Source organism: Xiphias gladius, chromosome 14 (genome assembly GCF_016859285.1).
Source record: "Xiphias gladius isolate SHS-SW01 ecotype Sanya breed wild chromosome 14, ASM1685928v1, whole genome shotgun sequence".
NCBI classification, from domain to species: domain Eukaryota; kingdom Metazoa; phylum Chordata; class Actinopteri; order Istiophoriformes; family Xiphiidae; genus Xiphias; species Xiphias gladius.
The window spans coordinates 18,671,316-18,683,862 of NC_053413.1; the positions used below are offsets into that span (position 1 = coordinate 18,671,316).

Sequence of the window (12,547 nt, forward strand, 5' to 3'; positions counted from 1 at the left end):
GAGTGGAAGTGGAAGAAGATTTATGTTTTACCTTAAGAGTTGAGCAGATGTCATATAGTGAAAAGAAGAGGCATTAAAAGACGTGAAGGGAAGGGGCAAAGTTTGAAAGCAAAGATGAGGTAAATGAAATTGGATATGGCAAACGGTATCCTTCTTTGCTTTCGTGTTGCAGTTTTATATTGTTTTTTTTTTTTTTTTTAAGAGAAGTACCTGAAGGTCTTTTGAATTCATTTCCCCACCACTTAATCTGACACCCTGATTTGACTCTACATTGAATCGAGCTTGGATGCAAAGGGTTTGAATTAGAGCCCAACTGATACATTGGCCCTCGTGCAAGAATATTTTCATATTCTGATTCTAAAACGCTCTTATTTTTTTCTCTGCTTGTACGAGTGTCCCCAGTCATATTTTTTAAACTCTCTTAAAGCACAATCTTGTCGTAAATCGATGGTTTCAGCCTCATGAAACCTCAAACTATTCATGTGGGTCATACATTTGTGAGATTTCATAATTATCATCCTTAAAATTTTCCTTCACAAAAAATCTTACCAAAGAGTAAAAAGAAGCATAGTCCTGCTGGTGGAAATTAGCAAGCAAATTTTCAAAGTGTCCGTATAGTGGTATTAGAGGACCTAATACTACTACAATCATAGTACAACTGTCAACGACAGACAGACTGAAATAAGATTAGATGCTAAATCATTTGTTTCTAAAACAAAGCAGTCCATGACGAATGAGAGAGGCAGTCATGTGACAGAGTTATTAGACGGGATGATATTATGGTTTTACAGAGTTTTAAGAGGCAGCTGTCAGAGTGAGAGAATTTTCCTACCAACTACTGAACTGTGCCAAAACATGCGAGTAACTACATTGGCAAGCCATGGTGAACAGAATATTCATTTTGCATTGAGTTTATCTCAGTTATACATTTTATTTTAGTTAAAGTGGTTATCATATCTAACCTTGTAAAATACACTGTCCCACCTGTGGTATGCTTTGGCCCTGGTAACGCTACCTTCGGTGTGTTTTGGTTTGGATCAGACTCAGTCTTCAAAAAACTTTGACAAATTATACGTTGTTTAAAAACCTCTAAGTCTCCTGATTGTATATTTGTAAAGCACTTACATATCATTGCAACAGCTGTTTTTCGTTTTTTTTTTTTTTTACTGCAGGTCAGCACACACAACAGAAAAGTAGTTCCTTATCATTCATTCATCTGTGAGGGAAGACACATGTCCACGTGCTAATAACTCCACATCATTTTCACCACAAGATTCCAATGAACAAAATGCACCCAAGCTTTAGTTCCATAAACATGTTGTTTTGGAGTAAAAGTCCAAAAACGTATTAGTTGTAGTTTTAACTGCTTGATTGATGGAGACCAGGGTTATGACTGTAATCAAAAGGGTCGAAACCTTTTTATTTTGGGTAGATTATTTTCAGGCTTGTGCACAAAAATTGGGAATGTTAACAAAAATCCTTCAGATTGAAGCATTATAATTTAACGTCATATTAATGTTTTTTCTCCCTGTGCAGAATGGAACTGTCTTGTATATGAGAGTACACAGTATCTATGTTTGACTTTAATTTAAAAAAAAAAAAAAAAACTGCTATATCCAAGATTAAAAATTAACCGTGAAACTCATCTGTGAGGAAATTTAGAAACAGTACCACCATTACATAGTTTGTCCTCCAGAGATCACTGAGAAGTTTCTTTTTATTTACAGTAAGTTTAAAATTTTAACAGTGCATATCTTTGTCCTAAATCTTTAAAAGTCTAATTGAAGGTATTGGCCCCAAAAATTCAGTAACGGTTTCAATAATGGTTGTATATATATATATACAACAATGTGTTTAAAAAAGCATTAAGCTCCAGTAGCTATCCTTCTCCCTCCTGATTCTCTTGTCACATAATAATATGTAGCACTATACCTAAATGCTAGTGGTCACTTGCAGAGAAGAGGGGTTACAGACAGGGGGGATTTCAAATTATTTAAAATAAATAAATAAAATAGCTAAGTTAACTTTATTCTTCTATTTAACATAAAGGGGAGAAATAAAGTTTTCCAGACAAGTTTGTGTATTTACTAAAACTTCATTGTCTCAGTGTTATTAGTTTACTTACATATGTTGTATGTAACTTGTCGTCCTCCAGGGTGCAAATGAGAAATCACAGTGAGGCACAAAGATGCACTGCTTCAGACAATCATGTAATCACTGTTTCTGCCTTGAAAAGTCTCCTGAAGCTTTAACTTCACACACTTCACCTGAATTTTTAAAGTAACGAAAGGGCACTCGCGATGGCATCGGACATTCCTCCGGGGGCGTGCAACAAGGGCAGGTCAATGAGGGCATGTAAAATGGAATGCCCACTAAGAGTGTAAAAGTTTCCCCTGTGGCTTTTATCCACCCGCATAAAAGTGGTTAAGTGTGCCTGAGTTTGAGAATCAGTGTTACCTTCCACAGAGGCCCCTTGCTCCTTGTAACCGGGGGCTAAAAACATGACTCTAGCAAGATTCATAAAAATGGCCCATATTGTGTTTTACAGCCGCCAACAGTGATTTTGCAAGAGCAGCTGTCACGCTTTCTAGATTGTGTCTATCTAATTCCGTAATAACTCTCAAATGGGGAAACCCCAAGCTTCCTTCGAAATAGCAGTGAGAATGTTGGAAGGCGATACTTCAGATTTATACCTCTCCTTCCCTTTGCACGAACAAGCTTGAGGTCTTCCTAACAATGTAACCAAAATTTATACATATTCACTCTGCTGTGAAAAGTAGACACTTTCCATCACATTTGACAGGTGTTTGCACAGGGTTTTCTGAGGCCTTTTTAGAAAAGTTTTGAGGGCACATTGAGCTTGTATTACTGTTTCTGAAGAACTGTCAAAATCTGATGGCAGTTTTTTACAATTATCAATTTCACTGAAGTTGGTAACCAGCTCCAGGTGGTTCAAATCTCACCACTAAAGGCTTTCCATACAGAGAAAACTTTAGGATTCAGTGTTACACATTTATAGAATATTTATCGATGTATCCTTTCACATTTTTCCTTACAGCCTATTTTTCCCGTCAGGATTGATTAAACACACATTTCTTTCCACGGTGCTCTGCCTCACACACACTGTTGCACACATTTTAGGGCGCTGCCAACAACCACAACAGGGAGCATTACAACTACAGTTTCCCGCTGTCAGTCACTAAGCCACTGCAATGGAGCAACTGGACACCTCGATAGCAGATGATGAGTGTTTTCCATTCAATTACCCCACCCATATTTTCCCAGGCAGCTGGTGATTTATCCCAGCGGTTATCCAGTCAGAGGTCTGCTTCCCCAGCTGCCGCCTGCACTTTATCAACCATCCACAGTGTATTCAGTATCAGTCATCTGTGCTGATGCAAACGTTTGTCTGCAATATTGTGTATCTACACATCTTTCTTTTTAAAGCTGCTCTCTTCCATGATTTCATATCAACAACGAAAGGGGTCGCACAAAGTAATTCACCGCTCTCATAGCTTCCTTTTTGGATGAAGCGGGCAGCTCTTGTTAGCAAAAAAAGCCCCCAAAAAACCCAACATACCTCTAATAAACCCACTATACACTGACCAACATACAAAGTTAGCGGTTAGCTGGTGAACATAGTGAAGCATTTAGCAGTTAAAGAGCCAGATACTTCAGTCAGGAGTTGGTAAAAACCAAAACAGAGCTAAAAGAGAGTAAATACTGGATTTACATTTGTCTAGAGCAAGAAAAATGACACTGCCATGTAAATGATGTTTGCAGTTGTACGTTACATTTTTCAAAAGTTTTTATAGTGACACATTTTTTTTTCCTATTATGATTTATTGCCCTTATTATAAGTCAATTTGCACAAGAGCTTCTGCCAGTGCCAATGTAATTTAATGTAAAAATGTCAGCACTGTATTTGTAAATGCCAGTTACTGCACGGTGAACAAATGAAAGCCTGTAGTTTGTAGACTGTTGTCTGAATTTAATCAGTCCTGGCCTACATTTAATTTAAAGAGAATCCCTGCAGGGGAGAGGCAGCTTGGAGAGCAAACTCTGTCATTGTGATGGGTACCTGTTCAGCTTTTAAATTAATTATGTGACAAATGCAGGGATGCTGCAGAAACAAAAAAACCCATGCAACAACCTTACCTGAGGGCTGGATGCTGGATGTTTTCAAACATGTAGTGTTGGTGCCAGTTGAATGTCTGTCAGGATCTTATTATCCAGTTTTGTTTTGTTTTATATGATATTTTCTCCTGATAACTGTGAGCTTGAAGAGGCAGGGGTCTTTCGCTAACTGAAGGAAACCATATTTGTGACACACACATACTTGTCACGCTTGTCAGTAAACCCATTTACACAAGGCTGAGACCGCATGCTCACATGCATATGCACACAGCATTATCAGCCTAATCAAAAATTAATGGAGCAGAAATGTCCTTGAAAGTTAAAAGATGCCTGTGAAATTGCAAATGAAGAGCCAAAAATTGTCCTCTGCTAAATTGAAGGACCCTTTTTGCATTTCACCCTGTCAACATGTAATTTGTTGATTTGTCAAATATTCATACTTCAGTGGTTTTACTGTCGCCTGTGGGCCACTGTAGGCAGATTGTGGCTGAGCAGTTTGTTCCAGTGCATTCTGGGTGAGATAATACGGAGATGGATTTTGGTCACAAAACAACAGCCCAGAGTATTAGACAAAAATTGGAAAATACAACCATGCGGGGAAAATGTGCACATAAGCAATAAATAGATTAGAAAAAATGCTCAATAAAAATTCAATCAAAGCATCAAAAATAGGAAGTACACCCTCCCACGCACCTTAAATTCTGAAAACCACTGTAAATATCAATCATATTGCCTGTGTACATCCACACTACTTAAATGGCCAGTCCAATATAGTAATGATTGTCAGTTTACTTTCACATCCTGCAAGTGGTGGGACTGCTTATGGCAGGAAGTGATTAGGAAAGATGTAGAGTGCCATAAAACCGAGACGCTGCGAGGTTCACACACAGATGTCTTATTAAAAAAATAAACAATGACCGCAATAATGCCTAATGGGGTTAGGAACACAAAAAGAGGGCTCGGTTTTTGTTAAGACATATGAGCTCATCTGCTGCAAGCTGGCAACACAATAGAGAATGTCTTTTCTTTCTGTCTCCTGTACTCCCTGACTCTTTGTTTCTCACTCTGTCTCAGACACACAGAATGTGAAAACTTTTAAGAAAATTAGAATCTGTGTACATATTGATCGTAGCTTGCAGCAGGTAAATGATTTTTGAGAACAAACTTTTTGCAGAAACATGAAGTAGTTATAGTGGAATGCAGAAAAACTGAACATTTATAAATAGAAAAAATTATGTGAGCGCCATAGTAAGAGAGCCACTTTGCAGATATTCACTGACTTTCTACTTTATTTGGTACACCAATGCAATATCATGTAATCCAATACAACAGAAATCCCACATTTGAGAAGATGGCAATGTTCAGTTTTTGTTAAAGCTTTCCGAGAGGTGTTAACTCAACTATATGTTTGTTACTCATGTCGTATTTGTAGTGATGTTGTCGAAGTGAACTACATTACGCTCACTGAGCAATTTATTAGGAACACCATACTAACACTAGGTAGGGCCTCCCTTTGCTTTCAAAACAGCCTCAATTCTTCGTGGCCTGGACTCCACAAGATGTTGGAAACTTTCCTTTGAGATTCTGGTCCATGTTGACATGATTATATCTCGTAATTTCTACAGATCTGTCACCTGTACATTCATGCTGCCAAGCTCCTGTTCCACCACATCCCAAAGGGGGTCCACTGGATACAGATCAGATGACTGAGGAGGTCATTGAAGTACACTCAACTCATTGAAACCAGTGTGAAACAACTTTTGCTTTGTGACATGGTGCATTACCCTGCTGAAAGTAGCCATTAGAAGATGGTAAATTGTGGCCCTAAAGGGATGTAAATTGTCAGCACCAGTATTCGGATGGGCTGTGGCATTCAAACCATGATTGACTGGTATTAAGGGGCCCAAGGCTTGCCAAGAAAACATTCCTGACACTTTGCGTGCCTCAAGAGAAATCAAGATTAATCAGTCCGGCCTATGGTATTGCCCACTGCAGCTTCAGATTTCTGTTCTTGGCTGACAGGAGTGGAACCCATGTGCTGTTGTAGCACATCTGCCTCAAGGTTCAACGTGTTGTTCATTCTGAGATGCTTTTCTGCTCATCACAGTTGTAAAGACTTGTTATCTGAGCCTTTCTGTCAGCTCCAACCAGTCTGACCTCTCCATCCGCAGAGCTGCCGCTCACTGGGTATTTTTTGGTGTTTTTTTTTTTTTTTTTTGCAACATTCTGAGTAAACTCCAGAATGCTGTGTGTGAATATCCCAGGAAATCAGCAGTTTCAGAAATACTCAAACCAGCCCATCTGGCACCAGCAATCATGCCAGGGTCAAAGGCACTGAATCACATTTTTCCCCCATTCTGATTTAATGGCTAAATGGATAATTGCATGAATAAGCAGGGTTACAGGTGTTTTTAATGAATTGCTCTGTGAGTGTAGATTGAAATGTGTTTCGAATATTCCCTCCCTTCTCCTGTTTGTAAACGGGCTGGGGAAAACATTAGAAACAACTCTGAAGTACTTAAGTGTCTCTGACTGAACTGTGTTGGATTGGACTAAATTTTACGGGTGTAATCGGTTAAGTGACCAAATAATGTATGTTTGGATACATTATTATGTGTAACATTTTGAAAATCTTTACCGTTAGATGATAAGATCATGTGTATTGGGAAACTGAGTATTGAATCATTGTTTTTGCTAATGTTTAATTCTTTAGTAATTGATAAGTATCAGTTTTTTGAAATGCTTTACTTTTAATAGCAATATCATGGCTGGTAGCTCTCAGCCGGAGTTAATTAGTATGTGGAGCAAGGTAGAATTTTGACAGAGTGAGGTCAAAGCATAATGAATGGATTTTGTAACATTTCATTTTTTGCATTAAACTGAGTTAGCAGCTTCTGAAGACACACAGGAAAAAGAGCTGCTACAAACCATGATAAAGCTCAGGACACAATATTGTAATATTTGTTACACAATACTCGTTTTTGAAGATTTAGTTCACTGACATGAGTCATATTTTGCTCTCCTAACCTCACATGATGTTGTTCCAACCTACTGAACTGACAGGCAGAAGACCACTTTAGCTGATATTTGGAGGCCCTGTGGATTTGTGACAATAGATTTTTTGTTGTTGTTGTTGTTGTTGTTACCTGCACAGGGGATTATGCTCTCAAATCTCAGGTATTAGTGGTCTTACCAGGGGGATTACACATCCTACTTGATTCACGGTCAGTCGTAACAGATAATGCACCACTATGAAAACAAGGGTACTTCCAAAAAAGAAGAAGAAAAAAAAAAGTGCAACTGTATCGGGAACAGAAGTAAGGACAAGCAGCGGATGCATTAATCATCTGGGAGATTCTCTGTGCTGTCAGAGTGGGTGTTTTTCCCTAATGGCCTAGGAATACGTGACTGCGGCAAATTTGTAACACTGGTTCATTGTTCTGCTATATACTGTAGATTCTGAGGTATTCATCAAACTGAGAAGTTCTCTTTTTTTATGATGCGAGAAATGAAGCCTCACACTGGGACCCAGTCTCATTAACATAAACATGTAATCTTGTCATGTGGGACCCCTCACATCTTACATACTTTGCATAAGGACTTAACAGTGCTACACTAGTCAGATTTTCATGAATCTATTATAGTCATCATAACTCAGAAATCTCATTATCTTGAGTAAATACAGTGAATTCCTTTGTAGTTAACCCAGTGTTACTGCAACTGTACTTCAGGAACAGTAACTTGCACAAATTATAATGGATGAATGAATGAATGAGGTTTTCTTATTTTGTCATGTACACAGCTACACCAAGCTCACAGTTGCTTACAAGACACTGCAAAATTGCATAATTCAACAAATAAAACTCCAAAAATACAGATCAATTTAATAATTATCACAATCAGATTTCCAGACCATCATGTCTTAACTTCTGTTTTGTTGGTCTGCTGCAAATATTCATCAACTATTGTGTGAAAAGTAGAACTGCTATTTTTGTTATTTATTTTTCTAATTTCCACCCCTGCTGACATGATATTTCCTCTTTCAGTTGAATCAATTGTCGCTCCAGTATGGATGTTATTTCATAACATATCATATCATATCATGAAGTAATGGAATTAAAACATAGCAATCGTTGGCTGCAAGCATTAATTAACTGTTTACATGTGAGAAAGGGTCCAATTAACAAATACTTCCATTTTCAATTAATCTACTAATTTGTTTTATGGTCTAAGTGATTAATCTTTTCATCCCTAAAATCATGAAAAATTGATGAAAAAAGTCAATTTGCCTCAGTTTGTCTGAACCAAAGATGACATACTTAAATTGTTTTGTTTGACCAAGAGTCCAAAACCCAAAATATTCAATTTGCTATCACAAGAAAGAAGCAAATCCTCAAATTTTTGCTTTTTAAATGACTTAAGTGATTAACTGATAAATAAAATAGTTAATTGATTAATCAACTAATTGTTTCAGCTCTAAGATGAAGGTTTCGGCCTGGTTCTCTTTGCTCTCTTTGTAGCTAAATTCAGTTTTCAATGGTTTCCTGTCCTTTCCAAGCAAGGAAAGCATATGGGTGATCGTGCTAGCACTTGCTAAGGTACTTGGGTCCATTTGTACTAAAATAAATGGACTAGTTGTACCATAAGTGAATAAAAGAATTCGCTGAGGGGAAATCGTTGTGATGACTGTCCGTTAATGCTGTTAATACCAGGTACTGACAGTACAAAGGGGTTTGAATTTTTATCTCCGACCTGGACAACATATTACTTTCTCTTTATCCACTCCCTGCGCTTCTTCAGTGTGTTTGTCATGAAACGTGTCAGGTTGAACTGTAGCTTCACTCCTTGCTTGCTGACCTCCCTGCAGCTTGACAAGGACTTGGATTGTACCGATCCCAGCTGATGCACAAGGGTTCCGCTAAAAATGATATACAGTACCTTGTACATTGTTGAATTTATAACTGTCATATAAATTAACCGGGGCTATCTTACACTGCTGTGCTGCTTGGCAAGAATGCATTTATCTTCACTGATGCAGTCAGCTCTCTTGAGGTCAATACACACATCAGTTCATACTGCATGCAGAGATAAATACAGACCACCAGTGCAGACACTAAATACTGATGTTCAATGATGCTCTAAACAGTATTACTTTAGCTAGTGACTACGTGTTTGGCTGATAGGAAAATTCCAGTATTTTTTTCAACCTGGAGCCGGTTGCACCAGCTGTTTATGAATTCAAATTTAGCCCAGATGTAATGTAAGTGTTTACTTAGTGGAGATTTACGCATCACTAAATTTAAACACATTGCACCACACAAACAGTTTTCTCACATAGAGATCAGTTGTTCCTAATTATTTACACTGCCAGGTGTGACTGCTGTGCAGTAACCGAACCGACTGACAGCGCTAACGTTAGCTTAGTCTGACCCGATTAAACAGTAGAGTAAAAGAGTTCATATGAAATATGGTCGATGTGACACTTGATTAAAATGCTGTTTAATAATGATGTGAACTGAGGTGTTTATAGATTACATTCAACAAAGCAACAGATATTTTATATTTTTACATTTTATTTATATTAAGAAAATTTTATGCCAGTAACATTAGACTTACTCATCAAATAATGTCAGTTGGGTTAGCGTAATCAGATCCCACTCATTCTGAACTCTGTGAATGCTATATCACCTACTGGAGATTTTGGACCGACTTGTTAGCTAGCACTCTCCACCACCATTGTCAAAACACCAAATGAGGGAATATCTTTTGGAAGGATCGTGTCCATCTCTCCAGTAGACTTCCAGAGGCTTGTAGAATCAACGCTAAGATGCATTAAAGCTGTTCTGGTGCCTCATGGTGACCTACCACCTTACTAATACACTTTATGTTGGTTTTTCATTTACTTTGCCACCCGCCTGTACATAAACACAGAAATTAGCCCTCTTAATGAACTACTGTTACTAGTTGCATAGAAATTTACTTACTTGGCAGCCAGCTAACCCAAGTAGCTAGCTAGCAAACTACCTATTGAATCTGCAGTCATAAAAAAACATTTGTTATGTATCCTCTAATATATAGTGTGGTTCCACTTCAACAGAGGTATACAGATTTGTTGAAAAAAATACTGCAATTTCTCTTTAAGGTGTTAGAGGTGAGTCTCAGAGAAACTGATCTTTTCTTGGGGTCAATAACCACATTAGTTATACAATGGATCAATACAGAAAAAAACAGCTGTCAAAGTCCTAATTTATAATTGCGGTTCACTTCTACAACAGTCCAACCCACTTTGATTGCATTTTACAGTAATGAAGTATTATGAAAATAGCATGTTTTATATATTTTGGCGCTATTCACTCTCTGTTTCTCTTTTAGTGCCCTTTCTCTTTCACCGTATTTCACTCTTTTATTATACATTCAACTTTACAAAGATGTTGTACAGTATAGAAGCAGAGTAATAGGATTTGTTATCTATTTGTTATCTATTTAACTGAACATGTTCTTTCCGCTAAGGACACGTTCCAAGCTATTAAACAATTGCCACAAAACTTCTAGAGAAGATGACATTCATTGATGAAGCTATTATATCTGCCCTCCTCATCTTAATGTAAACAATGAAATACTGTTTTTTTCTTGCAGTTGGGCGAGGACACTTTCAACCGGGCCAAGCTGTTGAATGTTGGCTACACGGAGGCTCTGAAGGACGCAGAGTACGACTGCTTCATCTTTAGTGATGTGGACCTGATCCCAATGGACGACCGCAACCTTTACCACTGCTACGACCAGCCAAGACACTTCGCCATCGCCATGGACAAGTTTGGCTTCAGGTGAGGCGATGGTGTTTGGCTCAGCCTGTGATTTCAGAGCAGAAAAGCAGGCTTGTTATCCAACTTCTTAGTACAGGTTTTTGCCTGCATTTACCTCAATAAGTCTTGATGATTAGGGATACTTATTTTCAGCCTATTGTGATAGAGTTTGGGTTTTAGTACTTGCCAAAGTCTAACTTTAGCACACGTTTGTTTGAACCCATTTCGATGCATTAGTGATGGCCGAACAAATGAAGGCACATAGACACACACACACACTAATGACACCTTAGGGGATAATTATACCTTTAAAGCTCAAAGGATAGTGTTGCAGATTGGTTGCCTGCCTGTCTGTTCAAATTATTACTGTAGATAGTTTTCACAGATTTTTACACTTAGTTTGTAAAATATAAATATATAGAACTTAAATATGCAACTGGCTGCCTAACAAAAAAAACAAGAAATGGCCTAGGGTCCTTGTTGTGACAGGCAATTGACAGAGCAGTCTTAATTTAATGTGACTAATTCTCATTATACTTTGAAATCCTTGTCCGTAGCCTAAATTAGCGGGAAAATCCACCACAGTTCACTGCTGCCAATTTTGATTTGGTCATACTTCTATAGTCCCAGCAAGAGCACATGCTACAAAGTGTAAATAAGAACTCTAGACTACAGCAAGTGAAAAGACCCTTATGAACATTGTACCTGTTAGATCCAGCTATATGAAGCAAGTTGCTGAGGGTTCTACTGTAGACACTGTTTCTTTTTTTTTTCCTACATTATTTTTTGGGGTATTAGACAAGAAATGTGGGGGAAAGAGAGTAGGGGAATGACACACAGCGAACTGTCCGGCCGGCCAGGAGTCACACTGTTTACTATACAACTATAAAATATTTGTCTGTTTTTCATATCTGTGACTTAGATGGCAATGCGCAATTGTTACTGGTAAATTCCCCAGTGAGAATCGGAAAAACGTAATTGTCCATCACAAACAAAAGCACTCGGTACACAAAGTAAAAATAATAAATATACATCTAACATCAGAGTTTAAACAATTGGCAAATAATTGATTAGTCAAACAACAGAAAAATAATCTGCAACTATTCCAATAATCAGTTCATCTTTTAGGTAATTTTCAAGCAAAAATACTAAATATAATTTAGTTCCAGCCTCCCAGTTGTGAGAATTTGCAGATTTTCTGTGTCCTTTGTGATTATAAGCTGCATATCTTGAGCTTTGATGTGTTGGTCAGACAAAACATTTCATGACATCATCTAAAAATGTAGGAATTGTGATTGGCTTTTTTTTCCTCCTTTTTTTTTTTTTTTTACCATTTTCAAAAAATCAATCAGTCAATCTGCAACATAATCGACAAATTAATCAAAAATAAGTAAAAACATACACTAAGAACTGTCTTATGTGAAAAAGAGCTCACTACTATTTTGTTGTGTATGACACTGAAACTCAGTACAATGCTAGACAGCAGTAGATAAAACTTGCATGTGTTAAAGTATGTGTGAGCAGTGGGATCTATGGTCAGCACTGTTTAAGTTTGAGACCTCTTTGTCACAAGCAGGTCTCAAAGGACTTAACACAGACAGAAAAAA

At 37.7% G+C, this 12,547-nt stretch overlaps 1 protein-coding gene across 1 annotated transcript in view; it reads left to right on the forward strand.

Moving 5' to 3' along the window:
• The window catches only part of b4galt2 (UDP-Gal:betaGlcNAc beta 1,4- galactosyltransferase, polypeptide 2), a 152,408-nt gene that overhangs the window by 104,800 nt on the left and 35,061 nt on the right, over positions 1–12,547 (forward strand). The window contains exon 4 of the mRNA XM_040144001.1: positions 10,774–10,961. Coding sequence (XP_039999935.1) covers positions 10,774–10,961 — 188 coding nt within the window. The remainder of the gene's footprint in view (positions 1–10,773; positions 10,962–12,547) is intronic.